The sequence below is a fragment of the Sceloporus occidentalis genome, unplaced genomic scaffold (genome assembly GCF_023333645.1).
Source record: "Sceloporus occidentalis isolate IW3139 unplaced genomic scaffold, rSceOcc1.0.p SCAF_6, whole genome shotgun sequence".
NCBI classification, from domain to species: domain Eukaryota; kingdom Metazoa; phylum Chordata; class Lepidosauria; order Squamata; family Phrynosomatidae; genus Sceloporus; species Sceloporus occidentalis.
In genome coordinates this window covers 119206002-119229538 of record NW_028316986.1, presented here as the reverse complement: position 1 = coordinate 119229538, position 23537 = coordinate 119206002, and the positions used below count along the sequence as shown (strand labels likewise).

General features: G+C 41.1%; 1 protein-coding gene across 1 annotated transcript; it reads right to left on the bottom strand.

Annotated features, from left to right (window-relative positions):
* Positions 1 to 1959: 1959 nt before the first annotated feature.
* Positions 1960 to 22156, bottom strand: AKIRIN2 (akirin 2). Its single transcript, XM_089530772.1, has 5 exons — positions 21490 to 22156; positions 8839 to 8979; positions 5468 to 5617; positions 2897 to 2968; positions 1960 to 2647 (listed from the first exon to the last, which is right to left on the bottom strand). Exons 1-5 carry the CDS (start codon positions 21722 to 21724, stop codon positions 2637 to 2639), a joined length of 609 nt encoding a protein of 202 aa, XP_089386898.1. The 5' UTR covers positions 21725 to 22156; the 3' UTR covers positions 1960 to 2636.
* Positions 22157 to 23537: the final 1381 nt, after the last annotated feature.

Here is a 23537-nt window from a genome sequence, read left to right as displayed (position 1 = left end):
TCATAGAAATAGACATTTCACTTCCAAGGCTACCAAGTTATCTTCTGCTTGTACACATTGCTGTTAGAACACAGCATCTTATTTCAGTTTGTAAACAGCAGTTTTATTAATTGGTAGTTGCTGTATTTATCCTAATCATCATCAACCTCCACCCATGTAAGTTTCCATACCACTCTTCAAAGAGACGAGAACAGTACAGTGCGCCCTGCGTTATACATGGGTTTGAGTATGTGCAAAGCTGCGCGGGAGCGCAAGGGGCGGTGCATGCACAAGCCCCATTCACTTGAATGGGACTTGAGCACGCACAGTATTTTCCTTATTTGGGGGGGGGGGAGGGGGGTGGAACAGATCCCCCGCATAAGCCAAGGGTGCACTGTAATTGCCTAATGAAAGCTTAAGTGAGAGAAACCTATCACTCTAAAAACGACAACATGCACTTTGGGACTACTCTCCACAGAAGCAAGTGTCAAATTGTTTAATGTCATTTCCCATCTATCTAGCTTTTCAACTTAACAAGTCAACAGCATAATGTAAAATTTCTCTGTGAAGCACTTGGGAGAGGCAAATGGTGGAATTGAATTGCCTGTCACTGAAAGGACAGATAAACAGAAAGACTGAGATAGAAAAACAGTAAGAGAAATGGAAGTAAAATTCTCATTCCAGATGAACAATGGATTTCAAACTGGGGATAGGCAGGCATTCAAAGTAAAATTGGAGGTTCATGGAGCACCGAATGTCTGATGGAAAGATTTCATATTGAGTAACAATTATAGTAGCATAAATAATGCCACATAAGTGTTAATCAATTCAATAGGCCCAGCCAAGACTAGCAAGCAACCCAACTTTCGTATACTTTTTCAATTTTAATGCAAAGCTAAAGTGGTGCCTTCCATGAACATGATGTTTCACGTTCTCTGGAGACCCCAGAGAACTAATCCAGAATGTATTGGATTACATACAAAAGAAAAAAAAAGGAACCAAGTTCCATGCATTAAGTTACGATTAAGGTTACTACATGGGGAAGAAGTGTAAAGAACTTGTGCCATTAAAGAAAATTAAAGAGCACAATGCAGGGAAGACATCTGTTCTTAAAGTAAGATCTGCCTATATCAATAGTTCACACTCATTTTAACTTGGAGAAACTCTTGAAATAATATTTGGGTATTGGAGAACCCCTGCATAAAAATTTAATCTACAACTCAAAAAACCTCCCCCCCCCCCCAAACACACGTCATGATCTCTTGTGGAACTTATATCAACTCTTCACAAAACCCTGGGGTTCCAGAGAACCCTGGTTGAGAACCTCTATTCTACATCTTGATATTAAGTATTCACACAAATATTAGTCTCTTAAATGGGATGGGGAAAGCTTCTAGGATCCCTGGTTCATATTAGAGATGGAATTCCCAAGATCAAGGACACACAATGGAGCTCCCAGAACCCTGCAAGCGGTGTTCTTACTATTCTGTGTTCAACTGCCTCATAAGAAAAAAGAAAACAAGCAAGATGAGGAAGCATTAGGAACAACATTTATCAGAGTGAGGAAATCTATGATCATTTATTATGACTGCAGTACTAATGTCAATTTCCAGCAAATGAGGGTTTGCTAGCTGCAGCAGGGCAATACTGCAATGGCTGCAAAAACAGGAAAGGGGGATTGCCCTGGCTTCTATGAAAACCCCCTTGTTCATCTAGGCTCAGTGAGTTACCTACCAAAGGTTAGTAATCAACATCTCACGAATTACACAGAAAATGTATCTTTGCAACTCTCAACATGGGAGCCAACTTAAAAAGTAGATTCTAAAAAGTAATGCCTATACTTTTTCTTGACCCAAAGTATTTACACTTGAGCTATCAAGCTTAACTGCTGTCAAAAAGAAGTATCAGCTAACACACCCTAATTTATTTTATTCAAATAGGGGTAAAATACCACCTATATATATATATATATTAAACACACAGGTTAGAAGTAAATGTTTTATTCAACTAAATTCCAGTACTACAAGGGCAGTAAAACAATGATACACTGAAAAATTGCAGCAATAAACATTTGTTAAAGACTGATAGAATAAATAAAACCTACAAAAATGAGAAATTATATAAACCCATTCTTAATCCACCCCCCCCAAAAAAGTCATGGAATACAGAAATGCCCTCCTTCACTATTTCACAGGCAGTACTGTGGGCTATTTGCTTAAAGTTGTCCAGGAATTACATTCTAATTTAACTGTGAATACAGCTTTGCAGTGCACAGTTATGAAAACCACACTAACTTCCATCAAAGTGTCATTCTACACTTTTATTTACAAGACCATTGAAGGGCAGAGTTCTAGTACACCAGCTTTAATCCTTTTACTTTTCAAACTTATTAACATAAGCCAAATTGTAATGATACAGCAAATGAGACCACTGGTATTAACAGGTAGCAAAGGTCCACATCCAGGTGGTACTGACATCAGGGAACACTCCAAAACCAGTTGCTGCATAAGAGTGGTTGCCACTGACAAAAGCTTGAAATAACCAGTGTATATAGGAGGGGGAGGAGGGGAAATATGGCATTGCTGCAAGTCTTTAAAGGACAGCTTGCAACAATAGTACAGGATTTCAGGGCTGCCCACATATGCAGAAAACATGATTCATGAAACATCTGAAAAGAGAAAAAAAAATCAAATAAGGTATAGCCGCTGACACTAAAGATTTAACATAAACACTTAAATGAAAGTTGGTTTAGGATACTGAAATCAAGGGCCTGCATCCCATCATCGTCTAATGCCATTTACAGAAAGTTCCCACTAGCAAAAGTGAAGCAATTTTCATCAACTCCAACTGACACCCCCAATTCTCTTTCCAACCAAATTTGATCTAGAGGGCACAGGAAGTAGGTAAAAATACTTACAACTTGCAGGCTGTTCTCCATATCGTCGCATGATCTGGTCATGCGTGAACTTCACAAATGCGTCATACTGTTCTGTGATTTAAAAAAATGTTAAGTGAATAACCATGCATAACAAGTTGAAAAGTAGCTACTATACAGCCAAAAGAGAAAAAAAGGAAATGCCTTTTATTAAACATACTATAACATGCATGTGTGCGTGTGTACACTTGTGCTAACTTCCACAGCACAAAAGAGTTGAATCCAATTACATTTCTGTGCTGATGGAACTGCACCTATTGGAACAGTGAAGGCAAACCTGCCTCTAAGTGGCCCCTATGCACCCTGAAAATCTGTTCCAGAGATGGGGACTCTTGACACTTTATGAAAGCTTGGGAACTTACAATGAGACAAGGAGACAAACCTATTGCAAAGCCAGTCATTTAATCCTAAATGTCTAATTCCTCAACCACCGCTCATCCCTTTTCTGTGGTGCAATATTTTAATGTATAATCTAGAATGCCATTCACAAGTTTCCTTAATCCAAACCATTCATAAAATCACTTGATCTACATTACAAATGCAGTTCTTAATTTTCTCATACTGCAAATTAGCATTTCTATGTTGCTCAGTACAATAAATGCTTTTCATACACACACAAAAGGTTCTATCTTCAGCATCATCCTTTAATGAATTCTGTGTGCATGAACAGAAAGTCAATTTTGCCACTGTTAAGGCTGTCACTGCTAAGCTACATGACAATTAAAAATGTTACTTACTGCATCCTTGCTATGACTGAAAATGATTACAGTCAGCCCTCCACATTTGGAGGTTTAACATTTGCAGATTCAATTATTTGTGAGTTTGTCTAGAAGGGGGCGGGAAGAAGGGGCAAAAGAAATAAAGAGGAAGTGGGCTCTATATCTCCGCTGTGCCTGGTGCAGCAGAAAAAGGCAGGGAAGTCAAGCAAGCCCCCCAGGGACCACAGGGTAGCAGTGATGAGTAAAGGAAGGAAGGGGCTTTACTTCCCGTGCACCCTCCCCACCATTCACTCTCCTGACCTCCTTCCCTTCACAGCACCCAGCACCTCCACCCGTGCCATTGGATAAGAGAAGGGCTGTTAATGTATTGAAGGTGAAAATGTTCAGATGTGGCAATGGTTGCAGAAGCCTAAATTGGCTACAGCTGGAGTCCAGAGCAGCAGACGAATACTCAAGGCCAACTGAGCTGGACTAAATGTAAATAGGCTATGTCATTAGTCTGAAGAGGGATTGGTGTCTATGGTGCATAGCAACTTGTATAGGAAGAGGCTGGGATAAGTGGTCGCCTCATGGTAATTCTGTATATAATTCTGTGGGAGTTTGAGATAGTGTGGTGTGTCAGTTGGTAAGAGTTTTTGTATAGTGGTGATTAGCTCGTGTTATTTGAAATAAAGTAGTAAAGCCCTCTTAGGAGTGAACTGCTGGAGAGTGATTCTTTGATCTAGCAGCTGTTTCTCCAAACATTCTTCCAAGCAAGCCGAAAGCATGTGTTTGGAGCTTTGCTCTGTTCCTGTGTTGGAGAGATAGCCGACGTCTTCATCCACTTGCCACCGGACTGGAATCACAGGCAAGGTTCATCACCCAAATATCAACAAGGGCAGGTGGAGAAAGAGGTGGGGGGCAAGCAAGACACCCTTGGGGAACATGGCAGTAGCGCCCATCTTCCCTCCCTGGCCTTTTGCCATACCCAAAAGGTGCCTCTCAAGGAAGGGAAGGTGCCTTAGATTCTAATTTTTCATTTTTGTGGGGGTTCTGCACCCCATACCCTACCAATGAGGAGGGCTGATTGTAAAAGGAAATCAAGGAGACAGACTGCAAGGCATCTTTCCACTTCCTTTGGCAAAAGTCCCTATGGTGCACTTGAAATTGGTGTGAGTGGACAGATCAGTGCAACTAAATTTTGGTAGTATCATAAATGTGATCTGGATGTGGGAGTGACAGATTACCATACTAAATGGCATTTACATTAGAAAACAAGTAATCTGTAATCAGGTCTAGAAGCAACCTCCTAAAACAAACAAACAAATAAATAAAATCACTAAAAGCAGAAAGACCTAAAATGTAGCCCAGTACCTTATTTATTTGTGGTATTTATACCCCGCTCTTCAGCCTAAAAGGCTCTCAGAGCGGCTTATTATTATTATTATTATTATTATTATTATTATTATTATTATTATTATTACAGTTCCCTGCCCTCAGGTTTACAATCTAAAAAGAAACAACACAAAAGGAGAAGGGAATGGTGGTGGCGAAGAGGATCAGGTCCAAACCTTGTGTTTATGCAGTCTGGGAAAGAATATTTCAACACATCCATGTGAAATTCCAGCATTCATTTGATTAATACGTGGCCAGCATTAATTTGATTAAAACTTGGTTTGTGAGTGCCACAGCACAACATGCAAATCTGAAAGGAAACTGTCTCCCCTCCAGAAGCAGCCCATTCATGGCAACTCAGATAGGCTGTGGTTATCATGCTGGAGACAAAAATCTTTATTCAAAGAGGTTTACTATCAACGAAGATCTCACTACTGCAACAGAATTCATTTTAACATACCTGCAAGTTTTGTGGTCAAGATTTCTTCATACTCTTCACGGATCTTCTCTTCACGTTCTTTGAGCAAACGTTCACAGATCATTCCAACTTGTCTGAGAGTAAACAGGGGTTGTTCTTTTTTCAGTGGCGATGATGCTGCAGATGAAATACCTTTGAATAAATATTTCCACAGTTAATTCAGATATATTTTAGATGTTAGCTTCCAGATTGCTTACAGTACCAAACACCTGAAGATGTTTTGAGAATTAAGATTTTAGACCAGTAGGAGCAATCTTGGCCCCAGTCCAAAGACGTTGCATGTAAACAAGTCCCACTTACTTCAATAGACTTAAATGGTGTTATTTTCACCGCTACAAACCTCTTCAAGCACAAGGCTATAAAACTGAGTAGCCAATTTAGTTTATGCAATAGTTAGAACCAACATTAAACAAGTGTTTGTATCAAAGGAAACACAATGGCCTATTACAAACAGCCACAAACCATTTATAGTGCGCCGTTCCCTTACGTGGGGATCCGTTCTGGACCCCCTCCCCCCACATAAGGGGAAAACGTGTATGCTGAAGCCCCACTGGAAATAATGGGGCTCATGCCTGCAGCGCATGCCCCATTACTTCTTTTGGGGCATGTCAGGTTTTTTCCCGGTGTGGCTTCCAGTGGGGTAAGGCACACCCGGGGATGACTACAGTATGTGTCTGCAATGGCTTAAGACTATCCACAAGTGGATGCAAGGTGGAATTTGCATGAATTTTGCTGACTCAGCTGTGTTAATGAAGAGGACATAATTTTTACCCTTCTTTTTTGTCCCCTGCAGCCTCCAATGCCCCCTTCTCCCAAACAATTTCAAATCCCTCTGGAGCAGTTTCTTAGAATATGGAAAGATAGGTGTGAATGACCATCTATTTGCTCACAGCTTTGAGAAATCTTCTCTGGAAAGGTGAGAATGTATATATATATATATAGAGTGCTACTTGTCTCAGAAGTCTGAAGCATCTATAATCAATGTTCCAGTGTTCCAGAAGTTGACATACTTCTCCACCAGCCAGATGCTTCTCTCCCCACTCTCTCCATCCCTGTCTTTCTGCCAGGAACGACCACCAAACAGGACAAGTTGTCCAGGAATGACTGGAGATGGTGGCTTTGTTGTTAACCACCCTCGAGTTGATCGTGATTCATGGCAACCCTGTAGATGAGAAATCTCCAAGACTCCCTAAATTCTACTACGCTTCTTAGTTCTATAGGATTCATACCTGTGACTTCCTTAATAGAGTCCATCCATCTAGTGTAGTCTTCCTCTCTTTCTATTTCCTTCCACCTTTCCTAGCATTATTGTCTTTCCTAATGAGTTGTGCCTTCCCATGACACGGCCAACATACAACAACCTCAATTTAATCATCTTGGCTTCCAGGGAGATTTCTGGCTTGATCTGTTCTAAGACCCATTATTTGTTGATGTTTTTGGGCTGTCCATAGTATCCTCAGCACTCTTCTCCAGCACCACATCTCAAATGAATTTATTTTATTTTCATCTGTTTTTTCAATTGTCTAGCTCTTGCATCCATACAATAATGGGGAATACAACTGTATGATTCTAACTTTCTTGCTTAGTTTTTTATATCTTTTCTCTTTAGAATCTTGTTTCATAGCTGCCCTCCCCATTCTTCATCTTCTAATTTCTTGACTGCAGTCTCCATTCTGATTTAGGTTTGATCCAAATTATAGGAACTCTTTTACTATTTCTATTTCCTCATTGTCTAGGTTGAATTCGTCCAGGGTCATTGTTTTTGTTTTCTTTATGTTGAGCAGTAAGCCTGTCTTAGCACTTTCTTCCTTGACCTTCCTTATCAATTGTTCTAGGTCTATGATGTTTTCTGTTACTAGTATGGTGTCGTGTGCATATCTTAGTTTCTTGATATGCCTTCCTTCTATTTTCATTCCTCCTTCTTCTGTGTCCAAGGATGTTTCACAGTTTTTCATGGTGATTACCATTTTTTATTTAGCCATCTAAAAATTGTAGATCACTGGTGCTTAAGTGGCATATCCAGTATTCCTGAAGGGGGAAAAAAGTCCCACAGACCTGGCTATGGAACAACACAGCCCACCCTCTCATGTCCTGTCCCCACTGGACTTGAGACAAAAATTATTATCGTTTATATACATACCCACAGCACTCTAAGAGCAATGAATAGCACATTAAACAACATAATAGAACAATCACCATAGCAAACAGAAACCACATGAGGTAAAAGAGTAAAGCTAATAATACTCACCAACTACAATCTCATAAGAATTAGTTTCCATAAAATTATTTACAACACACCAAACTGAAAGTGTTGACATTTACCTATGAAGTTCTAAATGGGCTAGGGTTGAGGTATCTAAAATGCTCCTCTTGCCATATTAACCATCTTCTAAGTTGCAATCCTCTTCTAAGGCCCTGCTCTATAGTTCAGCGTTCAGAGTGATCCAGTTGCTGATGAGGTATTTATAACAGGATCTTTCTCCAGCATCCCCTGGTTCTGAATTTCCATACCAAAACAGATAGGAATGGCCCCTTCCCTAAGATGCTTTATGTAGCCTGTCAAATCATTTTTCTTTGCATTTGATTTTTACAAGATTTTCAGAGTTTTTAAAATTTTGGCTCTGATCTTTTGGGTTTTAAAATTCAACATTAATTCTACTGTGTTTTCCTAACTTGTATGGGGTTTCTTTTTTAAGATAAAAATAAATCTTGTGGCACCTTTTACTGTACAGCTGATTTCTGATAATTTTTAAGAAAGGATGGCCATCATCGTGCAAATTTAACAGCCAATTTAAATATATGCTCTTATTAAATCATTGGAATAAATTGTAGAGCAAGCCTCATCTAAGTACAGTCACCCCTCCATTTTCGCGGACTGGAAGTCTGCATCCCTCGCCTGTTCATGGGCGGCAAAAGGAAGGGGACAAAATGGGGTGTGCACCTGCTGTTCACACCCACAGGCGCACACCACTATTCAACTCAATGGGGCATGACTATAGGTGATTTTCTGTTTTCGCGGGGGGGGGGGGGAATGGATCCCCTGTAAAAACGGAGGAGCAACTGTACTTTTGGATAATATCCAAAATCAGGCAAGCTGACTATATTTCTTTATCCCCTTTACACTGCACTGTGTTTCCCACTTTCTTGAGATGCGGTACAATATACTGTAAACCCGCCCTCCACACACACACACACACAAGGATTTTTAAAAATAAAATTTTAGTTAAACACATTGATAACAGTATTTTAATTATCAGACTTCATGCACATTTATTCTTAAGCACGCTAATTCAGGTCTGTCACTTTCTGTGCACATTTACTCTAAAAAACAAACAAACCCAAAAACCATTCACCTGGCAAAGCTGGTCCAGAAAGAAGAAATGCTTGTGACTGTGCATCAGTAGAACAACAAGGATCTGTTTGCTGGAAATTTTCTAAGTGTCTCCTCTTCTGCATGCGTTTATACTCCTGTTTTATATTGAACAGGATTTGCTCTAGAAAAGGAGAAACATAATAATTATGCTGCTGTACTATAGCCAAGTTCCCATTTCAAATCCCAAGCATTAAATAGACATATAAGACTCACACTACAGCAGTCAAACAGCACACTACAGGTTGAGTCTCTCTTATCAGAAATTCCAAAATCCAAAAATAAAATAAAATCTAAAATCTGGTCCCAACAATTTCAGATAAGGGATATTCAACCTATTTATATAAACTGTATATATTACTTATAGCAGGATACTAACTACAGCTGCATTTCAAGACAGTGAGAACATATCTCATAAATCATACAAATAGTTTAAGCAGTTCTAGTTTAATAAATTTATCCACCAAGTTTGGGATTTTGTATTAGAATTTGTGCAAATATCCTCTACTCTTAATATTATCCCTCACTAAAATTCCTGAAGACACATACAGAGTTACTAAAAAGATATAATTTGCACCCACTGCCTGCCTCCCACATCCGCTACCTTCCACTACAAAACAGGAAGGAGTGCATTAAACTCTGGGTAGCTGTTCTATGACACATAGCTAGTCCCATCTAAATTCATTCCATCTCCCATATTTAAAACCAGATTTTTTAAAGGCATCAAACAACCAAGCACTAACCAAGCTGCTCTGATAACCTTTTGGCTGAAGACTGGGGTATAAATACTATAAATCATAATCATAATCATAATCATAATAATATGCTAGGATGTGTACAATCTGCTACCTTTATTTCTGCTGGCATTTCCATGATATAAGCTATCCCTGAGTGCAATCCCTTTTCCAATGAAGATTAGAAGTACACGATGTCCAAAAATTATCTTTACAACTTCAGTTGCATATAGAATTGAAACTGTAAAGATACTTCCAGACACAAGTAGAATATTCAATTTCTACTGAAATCTTCGACTATGTGAACCTCATGCTCCATGTTAAAAAGTATATGTAGTTAAGCCCTCCACATCCACAAATTCCAAAAATATTTTTAAAAAATAATTCCAAAAAGCTAATCTTGATTTGGCCATTTTATACAGCTGGCCCTCTGTATCATCGATTCAACCATCCATGGCTTCAAAATATTTTTTAAAAAATCCAAAAAGCAAACCTTGAGTTTGCCATTTTATATAAACACCACTATTTTACTGTGCCACTGTATTTAATGGGATCTGAGCATCTGCAGATTTTGATATTGGGGTGGTGGTTTTCCCTGAAACCAAACCCCAGTTGATACCAAGGACTCACTGTATAAGGGACACCATTTTACTACATCGCTCTATATAATGGGACATGAGCATCCACAGATTTTTGGTTTCCATGGCCAGCGACCCTGGAACCAAACCTCAGTTTATACCAAGGGCCCAATGTACTAACTTTCTAAACAATGAACTATGAAAACCTATGAAAGACATACACTCTAAAAGTTATATTGGAAAAGTCACAAAATCTTCAATACCTCAAAATAATCAGTAGAAATTATCCAGTATTCTCACCAATGTTAATATTAAATCTAAATAAACTCAAGACATGTCTTCTGGTTTGTTTGCTTTTTGAAACAGACTTCTTGAAACAGACTTCACACACTATGCCTTAACATCTTTTAAACCTTTGAAAGATTCACTGGCCACCCAATTTCATACTGAGGTTTTTGTACACTCAGCTACAATCTGCTGCACGTCTGCACTGAACATTTGTGTCCACTATTAATCACCTAGACATGCTTTTGTCAGAGAAAGCCTGTAACTTTCCTCCTTCACTGTTGAAACAGCACAGAGAAAATATGAATAGGTTGTTTTTGTCTTGTCATAAAGCAGATTGGGGCAGAAAAGAAGGAACAGTCCAAAGGAGGTTTGAATCATACCCTGATCAGACACAGTCTAAAGCAGACTGAATCCAGGACTCTCCAAACATTAGTAGTACATATTTATATTTTCAGAGTACTCTTTTCCTATATACAAGTAAACATTTCATCATAAGCCCTATTAAAGCATATAGTAACATATCAATTTTCAAGTTATACTGAAGTTTATTACAGAGCACATTCTAGAAAGATGGTTTTTAAAATGGAGCAAAATAGTTTCTTATAATATGGAAATAATGCAGAATTTGACTTTATTTTCCATTACCCTTTCCCCCATTGTTTTCATTCATCTTTACTTGTCAGAGTACTAAGATCTGATGTTTTTGGCAGGACCTGAAATTTCTGCCAACTTCATTCCAGTCCAATGACATGGCAAGATTTCTTGCAGTGGGCCAAAAAGAAGTTAATTCTTAATTACTATTTGCCAAATGTTTGCAATTTTTTTAACAAAACATTTCAATTTTCTGGAATCAGTGCTGAAAAAGAAGAAGTTAAAGTACATTCACCTGATTTTGGCTCCATTATCCCACTCCCACATGCCCTTCCTCACCATGGCACAGGCTCTGCTGGCTGCGTAGTGCCCCATAACTTTCTAGAGATTGAATGGCACATGGCTGAAAGGGGAAATTAATCAGCATCACCTATATTAACATACCCCTACCCTCACTGTTCTCTAGGGCTAGGATGTCAGGGGGACTTGTTCTCATGTTAACTGCCTCTAGAAAAATGAGTTTAACAAGGGTGAAGAGAAAAATATTTTGCATGTGTCCAAAAACACATAGTTGGCAGATGCCTCAACTACGCTTGGATGCCCTTTGCTCAATGGCCTCAGGACAAAGAATGGGACACTACCAAAAGGTCATGACCACTGAAGAGACTGAACAGGAATGTAAGAGACTAGGCAGTCTGCCAAATAACTAACCTGATAATATATGTGAAGAACTATGAACAAAAATATCTACAAAAGCACCATCCAACTACATCAGTACAGAACAACCTTTTAAAAGTCTGCTGGGATCCCAACTCCCGTTACGCCCTGCCAGCTTGACCACTGGTGAGGGATTCTGGAATAGTAATTTATGAACATCTAAATAGTGAAAGGTCATCCTTGATCAACATTATTCCTCTTTTGTCTAATTATATCTGCAAACTGAAATTATTGACTAAACTTGTCTTTTTCTGGAAATATTAAAGTCAAAATAAAGACAAATATCTACAACTGAGATGTCATTAACTGAACTGGACTGTCCAAGAATGTGAAAATATTTACAGTCAAATTCTGACAATGATTTCTCTCCTTGTTCAGATCTGACAAACTTGGATCTCAATTACTAACCATTTTAAACAGAGCATAGCCAGGAACATTTCGTGACAACAGCACATCTCACCTCTCCCCTACATTAACCACTCACCCTACCCCACAGTTACCAAAGAAATGGATGTGCTATCTCTTAACACAGAAGGAAAGGATACTCCAAAAACACAACAGCTGGTGGACAAGCATGTTGGTGAACTCAAAAGACCTGCAATGGAATGAGAACTGTTGCACAAACAGGGCTCCAGAATGCAGGGAGAGGGATTTCCCAAACAAGAGTTTCACACATAACAGAGGTAATAGAAAGATTTTATATAGTTAAATGAATTTTACAGATTAAGAGCTCTCCACCCAGATATACAGTTGCCCCCCTGTTCTCGCGGACTTGAGATCTGCTGTCTTGAAAATTCACAGAGGAGCAACCTCCATTAATTTCAATGGGGCGCTGCTTCGTGGCACGCCCCCGCCCCCCCACCCACGGGCACACACTCCATTCAAGCCTATCAGGCTTCAATATCGGTGAGTCTCCATGTTCACTGGATGTTCCTGCGGACACAGAGGGCTGATTGTATTTTAATTGTCAAATGGATTCAACAGCAAATCCTGACCTCCCACATGAATATGACTATATGGTATTCCAGTTTCCAAATTGTTTGAATATATGACCTCTGTTCTGAGATGGTGCAACAATAATTGTTGTTTCCATTTTAATAAGGGCACCACCGCTACCATATCAAATTATGTCAATTATATTGGTGTCTCTAATTTAACCTTCATTTGAAACAGCAATAACTGAGATTAAAGGTGTGGCTTTTCCTATCTATGCTGCAATGCCTTCCATTCTTCCATTATCATTGAAAAATTCCACTCAGTCCTTATGGTATTCTTAACACTAAGTCAGATAACTTTAGATGCTGTACAGAGAACAGGTCTTTTAATTGGTGGGATGAGACTAAATTTGGTCACACCAGTAGAACTACTAGCAGAGAAGAGGCAAAGATATAGATCTAATGATATTGCTCAACAGAAATAAAGGTCTAATTATATTATTTTCCATACTCATACAGATAAACTTTCTGTAAATAAAGAATAACATTGTAACAGAAATTAAATTCAACATAAATTGCCTAGTGACATTATTATATTTATATTTAAAACATTTATCATGTCAAAAAAAATCACAAGATTAGCACTGATCGTATGGCATGATGTCACGCTATTTCTGTCCAAATAAAATCTTTTCTACATTTTCTAGCATACTAACTATATTCCCCAAGGTCTTTGGTCATATGGACCTATATCTCAACTCAAAAACCTATACCATCCAATCTGCAATGGCTCATTCACACATGTAGTACATGAAGTAATGAGGAATGCATGAAACAGCTCAAGGTAGAGGTGTTAGTGATAAGCAAATTCAAAACCATATAATCAACAACCTTAACTATCGGAAATACTGTGTGTTACATTAGCTTTGCTTTAAGTACCCACTCAGCAAATACACTGGCCTGCCTGTCATTGAGAGAAGCCTGTCTTCAGGATGTAAGAAGCTCTGACTGTATCTGGGGGCTTACATGATTTAACCATTCAGTCAAGTGAACACATCAAAGACTTCACTAACTCAGAAATCTCCTCCTAGACATCTTAATTTTTTCTATGGCTAGCACCCTATACTTCTGCCAGCACGAAGAACGCTGAGGCAAGGAGGATCAGAAAAGAGGAGCAGTGGTTTCTGCCCTGGCACCTTCTGAGGGGCCTGTACAGACTGCCAAAAAAAACCCCCTCCCCAAACCTTAAGTGACTGGAAGCCCACATCTGGTTTTGAAAAAGCAGTATTTTTATGGTGAACAGTACAAGTGATGAAACTGTTTTAAAAATGCCTTCAAAGAGAAGCAGATTATTGCAGAAGTAGTTATGGCCACAAAACAGCCAGAAGGTCTAGATGCCCCAAAGGCTGCACTTTGCCCACTCTGCTCTATGGTGGCACATTTACAACACAACTCTAAGCGTGCCTATCCAGAGGTTAAGTCAAACTGATTTCAACAGAACTAATTCCTAGGCAGAGGAAGGCCACATTACAGTGACTTCATAAGGGAAGCCACTGCCCTGACATTGCAAGAATTTAGCTGGGCTGTTGGTAACCAATACTTTTGTGGACCTCTTACTCATAGTGTTGCCATAAGCCAAAGCCAATTTGATGGCAAGTAACAACAAGTTACGTAATCGCACTGACACCTCCAGATAGGTAAGGCCTCACCATCAGATTCCTGTGGCATAGCTCAGGCAGTTCAGCCTACAGTTTCAACAGAAGTCTAAGATCAATACTCTGCAATGAGTTATCCCTTTTTAATTGACTGAATTTCATTTTAAGGCCTATGTGCAAGAATGCAACTCTAGACTGAACTAGTACAAAACCTAGACTTATAAAACATATCATACATACAACCTGTTTCTGTACTAAACCAATATCTCCTGTCAGTACTGGAATGGATAAGGGTGAACAAAGTGAAATTTAATCCAGAAAAGACAGAAGGACTCCTGTTCAGCTGCAAGGCAGATGATGTCAGTCATAAGGAACAGGGATTCAGCCTGTGATGGATGGGACTACACTCCCCTTGAAATCTCAGGTTTGCAATTTAGGTGTAATCCTGGATGCCATAATGCTCAGGTTTCAGTGGCAGCCACAAGTACATCAGCTGAACCAAGTCCTACAGCAGTCTGGTCTGGGACATGTGCCTTGATTACATCCCATTTGAATTACTGTAACAAGTGCAACATAGGGCTACCTTTAGAAACTTCAGCAGTTCCAAAATGCAGCAGTCTGGCTGTTAACCTGGGCTGGCTACAAGGATCTGTCACTCCACTGGCCCCTTCCCAGGCAGAATGCAAAGTGCTGGCTTTGACCTTTAAAGCACTATATGGCTTGGGTCCAGACTATCTGAAAAATCTTATCTTTCTGTATAAGCTAGGTACAGGAGAGGGCTCTTCCTCAGCCCCACCACATTCCCAGAACATAAAGTGAGGATACAGGAGAAAGTTTTCTCTGTGGCTGCTCCCAAACCGTGGAAGGTCTGGGTGGCCCCTTCCTTTCTCTCTTTCTACCAGCAGGAGAAAACTGTTTATTCAGATAGGCCTCAGAAATTGAATTATGCAGAAGTATGGTTTGTGTGTGAAGTGATATGCTGTATTTTTAATCTTTTATTGGTAGTTATGTTTTAAATGTTTTTAACCATTGCTCTTAATAACATTGTTCTTTAATTCTCTTAACATTTGTAAAATAAAATTTTAGGTTAATCTTATCTAACACTATTGTAGGATCTCTTACTGTACTATAAGCCCATTTTGGTAGAATGGTGCAATATAAATTAAATATAAATAAATAAAATGTAATCAAATGATAGCTACAGTTCCTCAGCTGGGAGGGGAGTTCTGCATTCCACCCAAAGGGATCTTTTTTCTTTATCTATGAGCCATGTAAATGCAACATATGCTGAAATTAAACCTGTATTACACATTTTAAGCTATGCAATTTCCTTCAGGTTTGAACAAATACCAAGTAGATGAAGTAGAAAGAAGAAAGCCAGTGCAGTATGAACAAACCTTCAGCAACACAGCACCTGTCCAAACAATGTTTCCAACTATTAAAGATGCAATGTTTACTCGAAACATTTCCTCTCCCTGCTCCCCCTGTATAGTGTTTATTTACCAATGGTCACTTTATACTCAACACAGCTGGTGTCTCACTTTAAAAGAGCCACTACCATTGCAAAACTCAATTTTATTTCACATCAAGGCAGATGAGCCCCACACTAAAGCAAGAAGATTTAGTAAGTTACTTCATCCAGTCTTTTCCCCAATTAAGTATGACAAGCGCAAATCAATGTTTACATTACGTTCTGCAAAATTCAAAGAGCTTTGATACTTGACACTGAAGTGCTTCAAAGAATCTCACTCTTATGAGAAATTATTCAGCCTGAGCTAAGTACTAGCAGACTAACAACAATTTTCGTAAGTGAAAAAAAGGTTCCACATTAATATGTACTGGTGTGTTGTGCCAATATAGGAACAAAACGGCAATATAAAATTAACAGAAGAGTGATACCTTTACTGGATCAGCCAAAATGCCCAAAATACATCATGCAAGCTTTCTTCATTAGGCAAAGATGTTTAAAATCACGTAGAAGAAAAGTGATGACGTTAGTCAGAGGCCTACATTTTGTCTCAGATTATGTATTTTGTACATTTCACTTGGCCAATAAAATCACTCTTTTGTGAATTTTGTTGTATTTTGCTACACCAAGTGCAAGCAGTAATATGGATTGCCACTTTTCAAAAACTGGAATTTTACTAGTTTGCCATAAGATATTTGCCATTTTTAGAAATGCACTGTTACATGAAATTAAACAGTAAAACAATGAACAAAAAGCAGCCACACTGGGAAACTAGAATTTACACAAAATCAACCAAATCTTAAATGAAAGCTGCACTTATATTTAACTTTCATGCCTTCAGTTACTTAAAAACATTCATTAAAAACAATTTCCAACTAAAAATTTGAATTTGGATGCAACATTTAAACCGAACAGCACAATGTTATCCATATTCAGTGGTTCACGCTCCAAAGAAAATGTGCCTAAAACTTCAGTCAAATGTTACTGGTTTTCTGAAATCAAGTGTCATTTCCTTTTGGCAAATGAAAAGTTTTTCTGATATTTATACACAGCATGCTCTTTGTACTGTTGTTTTAGTGATTTCACCATATAATTTGTTTGTGTTTGTTTAAAAACTTGGACGTTCTGTTTTTACATCTGATGGCTGAGATTGCAAAGGACAAGGTAGAAAGCTTCTAAGGATGTAAAAAGTCAAATCTCAGTATTCAGAGCAACACAGCAGAAAACCTTCCAGAAAATCTGTATTCTTCTGTATATCATCAGTGCTTGTGTGGACCTGTGATGTCTGTAGAACATTTGTATTCCACAGAAAGCACCCAAAGGTGCTGCTCCAAGGCTGAACCCAATGCAACTAGGAGTGGATAAAGAATCCAAAATGCAGGGTGTAAGGAGACAGTTCCAAATGAACCTGCAGGAGACCTTTCAGCTCAGTGGTGAGCAGAGTGCAGCCTGCAGCCCACATGTGGCCCAACAGGGCTGCTTTTGTGGGCTCCAGGGGTAAAAAAAATTAAAACAACAATTTTTACTTTGCTCTGAAATGTTTGTAAGTGCCCTCTAAGGGGTATGGAAGGAAAGCATTTATTCCCAAATCTAGAGCCTCCACGGATCGAAGCCAAATTTTGCACATTTAAAAAAAGCCTCAAAATGCCTTCTAGGGACTTAGAAAGGTGCAAAACTGCCCCATGCTTCCCTAAAGGGTGTCTGGGGGAAAGGGGGGAAATATAATATGAATAACATAATATATATTTGGCAAGAGCAGGTAGGGGGCTGCAAGATTTCCTGGAGGGATATGCTATATATATTCGACTATAAATTGACCTCATGTATAAGTCAATGGTAGGTTTTGGGGCCAAAATTATGGATTATGGTCTGACCCATGGATAAGTTGAGGGTAAAGCTTAGAGACATGTAACAAAGGATTTAAATGATGAAGTACAGAAAACAATGCCAAACAACTTACAAAATTCCAGCAGGCATGACTGTTTGTGCTCAACCTAAAGGCTGGATGGATGAAAGAATAGGGGGGAAGGGGCCAATGCTTCCAGGACACATCATGCTCTTGCTTTTCAGCAGGGCATGGTTCCTTTTTAAATAAGAGTTAAAGTACATTATGTACATTGACCTGTGGATAAGTCGACTCAAGTTTTGGGCTCAATTTTTTGACTAAAATTTCTAGACCTATATACAGTATACGCCCCTGTCTTCCAGAGTTGCCCACTCCTGATTTTGCTCTATGCAAGTCCATGCAAGGGACACTAATGCCATTGAAGATATCCCAAGCCTCAATTAAAAAAAAACAACACAACCCTATCAGTATAAAACTCCTATCAATTAACACAAAAACCAATGAAAGCCATCCCATATGACAGCACTGCAACCAAGCCTCATAGCACACCTTATGAAGTGAAGCCTGCCGCACTTGCTGGCCTAAAGCCAAACGCTAGTCCCAGTTAGAGCAGACCCACTGACATATCAGCAGTTACTTAAGTCTCACTGTTTCAATGGGTCAACAGTTGAGTTTGGAAACTGGGTTTAGGTCACTGAAACAATTCTGTGATGTCAATCAGGCAACAATGTACAATTAATTATTTATTAATCTTTTGTTAGGTTAGATCTTGCTCATTAGATAGTTCCACTATAAACCTCTTACCTATCTGCTTCAGGAGATGGGAACTTCTGGGAATGCTTTGCCCCCACACCAAGTCAGGCCACCCTGAAAAATGGCTGATTTTGGGAGGGCTTTGCCTGTTTCATCCGGGAAGTCAGGGTGCATTTCAGCTACTCTGTTCACTCGCCTCCAGCACAGGGGCATTGAAGATCTGGCAGGCCACAAAAAAGGCCCCATAGGCTTCATGCAACCCATGGGTTTACCTACACTTGCTACAGACCTCTCCCAGCCCAAATGTCATGGCAGGATTAAGCACCTGTCTACCTTTACATGAACTGAAGTCATTTAACATGCACATGATATTATCTTTTTCTGGGGGACTCTGCATCATTTCATAAATGAGTTACCAGGCAACTCAAAACTTGTCATGAAAATTTATCCAGAAGCTCTATTTTTGTGTGTGTAAGATTGACCTGTAAAGAATGTTAAGTCTGTGAATGACAACTGCACACATAATTTTGAAACTGATTCAGTTGCATATGTATCTGGCATTACTGGTGTTCTGTGCCAATTCGCATCTTGACATTTCTCAGAGGATTGAAATGCACAAAACTGTTACTTATTGTGCCTCTATATTCTGTTCTGTACAGGAACAGCTTGAACCATAGTCATGACAGGCCACCCACCTCCCCAGACCTTTTAATCTTAAATTTTGCATACTGTCTTTTGTGTAGAGTGCCTCACGTTACAAGAGGCAATGCCATCACAGTGTGAACACTGTATAAATTACATTCTCAGCTGGCCACATGACAATCAATTTTAAGCCCATATTTAAAATATTCACAGCATGGCTATTTCTATTTCTAGTGAAGTCACACATTTTAAGTGCTAGTATTAAATAACTCAACTTTGTTCCTGCTTGCCCTCCTAAAACAACATTTAACTGCTTAATGATTCATGCTAAACTGCAATCCAGAGGACACCCAATCTGCTCTACTAACTCCAGCAGAAATTACTCATCAGAAATGTGTTCAGGGAGTAATTCAGCCACACTTCCACAATCCCATTAAAACTAATGATAGTGCATCAGGCCTAAATAGGACGTTGAACCCAAGTTCCAGAATGCAGCTTAATTTCACATTAAAATGTTAATACCTAGGTACTCTGACAATAATAATCTGAAGCAATTCATAACCCACAAAGCAGAACTCAACAGTAAAGAGATTTGCAAAAGCCCAAGATCTAAGAACCAGTTCAAAAGAATGTTTGCCTTGTGATAACAGCAACTATTCTGATTCAGCGTAGCAGCAGATCAAATTACTTAAATATGAAAACATTAAGCCTTGTAAAAAGCAGGTAAATTACTCTATCTGCTCTCTCAACTGATCCCACAAGCAAGACTCCTCCCAGGCCACACTCATAAGAACATGCATATGTGCAAGTTCAGGTGGAGACAATGAATGGCACCTCATTCACAGAAAGACAAAAGCTCTGCATACTATGTATGAATATAATGTCCATGCAGATAGCTTAGTGCAGCAATCTACTGTACATTTCTGATGCTGCTATTAATACGTTAATTAATACTGTTGAGGGGGTGCAAGAGCCAAGGAGGGAGGAAATCCTCCACTGGGCCCTTTCTTGCTGGTTCAACAACAGCCTAAGACCCATTTTGTCTTTATGAAAACAATAATAAAAATGTTTGATTCATCTGCTACTGTGTCAACCCACACCCTTCTTCTTCCTACAAGGCAGATCTCTCTCTCTCTCTCTCTCTGTGGGAACTGGGGGCAGCCCTGGGACTGAAGAAGCCAGGGCGAAGAAAGACAAATCAATTCTTTTGTCGCTGCAGCGCCCAAGCGGCCCTCCCCCGGTGATTGATGACAGGCCCCGGCTCCCTCCCCCTCTCCCTCTCCCTCCCCGCCCCAGTGTTTGAAGAGGAGGAGGAGGAGGAGGAGGAGGCACTGCTGCCTAGGCTCAGCAACACTCACGCCCAGAGTTAATGGCTGCAACAAATCGATCCAGGAGGGGGAAAGGGCAAGGAGCCCGGGGAGGGGGAGAGAAAGAGACGAAGAAAGGGGAGGAAGGGAGAGAGGAGAGAGGGAGGGGAAGGAGAAAAAGAAGGGAGGAAGGGGAGTAGAGGGGAAGAGAGAGAGAGGGAGGGGAAAGGAGAAGAAAGAGATGAACAGAGGAAAAGAGAGGTGAGGAGAGAAAGGGGGCGAGAGAGAAGAAAGAGGGAGGAAAGGGAGAAGAAATAGGGAGAGGAACAGGAGAAAGGGAGGAGAAAGAGAGGGAGGGGAAAGAGGAAGAGAAAAGGGAGGGGAGGAGAGGGGGAAGAGAGAAGGAAGGGAGAGAAAGGGGGAAGGAAGGGGAGAAAGAGAGGGGGAGAGGAACAGGGGGAAAAGGGGGAGAGGGGGGGAAGAAGAAAGAAGAGGAAGAGAGAGGGAGGGGAGAAAAGGGAGAAGGGGAAGAGACAAGGAAGGAAGAGGCCCTGGAAGCAGATCTCTCCTCCCCCCGCACCAGCAACGCCTTGCCAGAGCAGACAGAAGGCAGTAGCCCTCTCCCTGAAAACCAAAGGGGAAAAGCGCTGCAGACAAGACACAAAGCCCCCTCTCCCCCCTCAGCAGCAGCAGCAGCAGCAGCAGCAGCAAAGGAGCCTCCTCCTCCTCCTCCTCCCGCTCCCCCTCTGGCCCCATTATCGCTCCCCTTCCTCTCGCTTCCTTTTCCTTCCCTTGCTGCTGCTGCCGCCGGGGCGGCCATTTCCATTGTGCCAGAGAGAGAGAGAGAAGAAAGGAAAGGCGAGGTGAAGAACGCATCCACACTGCAGAGATAACCCGGCTTGGAAGCGCGTTAACTCTCTTTCTCTGACTCAAAGGCTATGGAATTCTGGGAGCTGGAGTTTGTCGTGGGGCCCAGAGTCTGTGCGCACAACAAACTCCAGCTCCCAGAATTCCATAGCAATGAGCCAGACAAAGAGTTAAAGCGCTTCCAAGCCGGGTTCTCTCTCCAGCGTGGACGCTCTTTCTTGGGGAGCCGCGCCCATCCTGCCTTGCTTCCTACCTGTAGTGAGTCGGGTGGACACTTCCCCGAAGGGCGAGGGCTCCATGCGGAGGTACTTCTGCGGGGACGAGGAAGAGGAAGCAGGGGAGAAGGAGGAGAAGGGAGAGGAGGAGGAAGCGGCTGCGGCGGCGGCCGAGGAAGCAGACAAAGGGGCGCAGCGCCTCCTCTTCGGCGAGGCCGGGCTCAGGAGCGGGTCGAAATCTAGAGTCCGTTTGAGGGTGGCTCCGCAGGCCATGGCCGGGGATGGAGCGGGAGATCAAGGGAGAGAGGGAGGAAAGGCTACACCGGCCGGGCCTCCCTTGATAAGGAAGACGTTCGGGTTCTTTGGCGGTTGAGGCCTAGTAGGCCTTCTCTTCCTCTTAGGCCTCGGCCTCTCTCCCCGGCCTTCCCCGTCTTCGTGGTCCTGCCCCCCGGCTCTCTTTGCCCGGCTCTTCCGGCCTCGGAGGGCTCCGCCGGCGACCAATTCCCGGCTGGTTGTCTCCGGGAGGGTCTCTAGGCCGGCGGGAGCGCCTGGGCGGGAAGCTAGCGGGCTCTAGGCCGCCGATGAAGCCCGATTGCGGCGCGGGGGGGTCGTCGTCGTGGCGGCGGCGGCCTTCCTCTGTGACTCTCCCTCGCCAGCAATATGGCGTCAATAACAACGCCGCTGGTTCAAAAAAACCGTCCTCCGGCTCACGCGCCTGCGCAAGACGGGAGGGAGGGGAGGGAATGGCGCTAAGGATCATGGGAGGTGTGGTCTCTACTAAGGGAGTTTCCCTACTCTGAGAATGGAAGTATGAACTACGTTTCCCATAGTGCAGAGCGGCAACGGTGTGGCTTCCGGGTTAGGATTTAAATCCCACTACTGAGGAATGCCAGTGGGAAAAGGGAAGAAGGGGAAGTGGTGGTTTGGTATTAAGGAGGAGCACTTCATGTGGAGAAAGAGCTTAGTTTGCGGAAATTGTAACTGGGCTTTTGGTAGTTAATAACGTCAGGCCTTATAATAATAATAATAATAATAATAAAAAATGTATTTATATCCAGCCTCTTCAATTGGTTTGAGGTGGCTGACAACATTAAAATGCCTTTTTTGTATTTTATTTTTAATATATTTATTTAATATCCTGCCTTTTCCTGAAGGAATTGAGGGAGATTACAAAACAGAAGATGACAACAAAATGCAAATTACAATAAAATCACATTTTGAAATAATCCCTTACCCTCCACCTCCACCTGCTCCCAATCATAACTCCCACCATGGCATCATAATGAAGCACAATAGCAGTCTGAATAATTATACAGTTTTTTAACAAATAAACAACATAGCATGATAGTCAAAGCATCACAACATATCAGTCAATATAACAATCCCCAGCTCTCCAACGGCAGCAAAAAATAACAATCAAAGCATTAAAATACCAAATAATGATTAATATCATAAAAGCCTTATAACCAAAAAACCCACCCACCCTCAGATTTAATATGGCATGGAAGGACTGGGGTGGGAGGAGAAAAAAGGTGTTTCTGTCCCTGAGGGTGTATCCACACACTGCAGATATAATCCGGTTTGAGACCGCTTTAGCTGCCATGGCTCAATGCTATGGGAATTCAGGGAAATGTAGCTTTGTGAGTCGTTTTAAACTTTATTCTCACATTATTGAGATGCAAGAGCTGGACAGTGAAGAAAGTGGATAAGAAGAAAGTAAACTCACTTGAGAAACTGGAGCCATGTGTCCAAAGGGGGATGCCTAAAATGGTGAAGGGCCTGGAAACCATAAAGCCCTATGAGGAATGCCTTAGGGAACTGGTGGATAGTCTGGAGAAGAGAAACTAGGAGCTGGTTTAGTCTGGAGAAGAGAAGGCTAAGAGGTGATATGATAGCCCTGTTTAAATACTTGAAGGGATGTCATATTGAGGAGGGAGAAAGCTTGTTTTCTGCTGCTCCAGAGACTAGAACACGGAACAATGGATGTAAGCTCCAGGAAAAGAAATTCCACCTCAACATTAGGAGAAACTTTCTGACAGTGAGGGCTGTTCGACAGTGGAACACACTTCCTCAGAGTGTAGTGGAG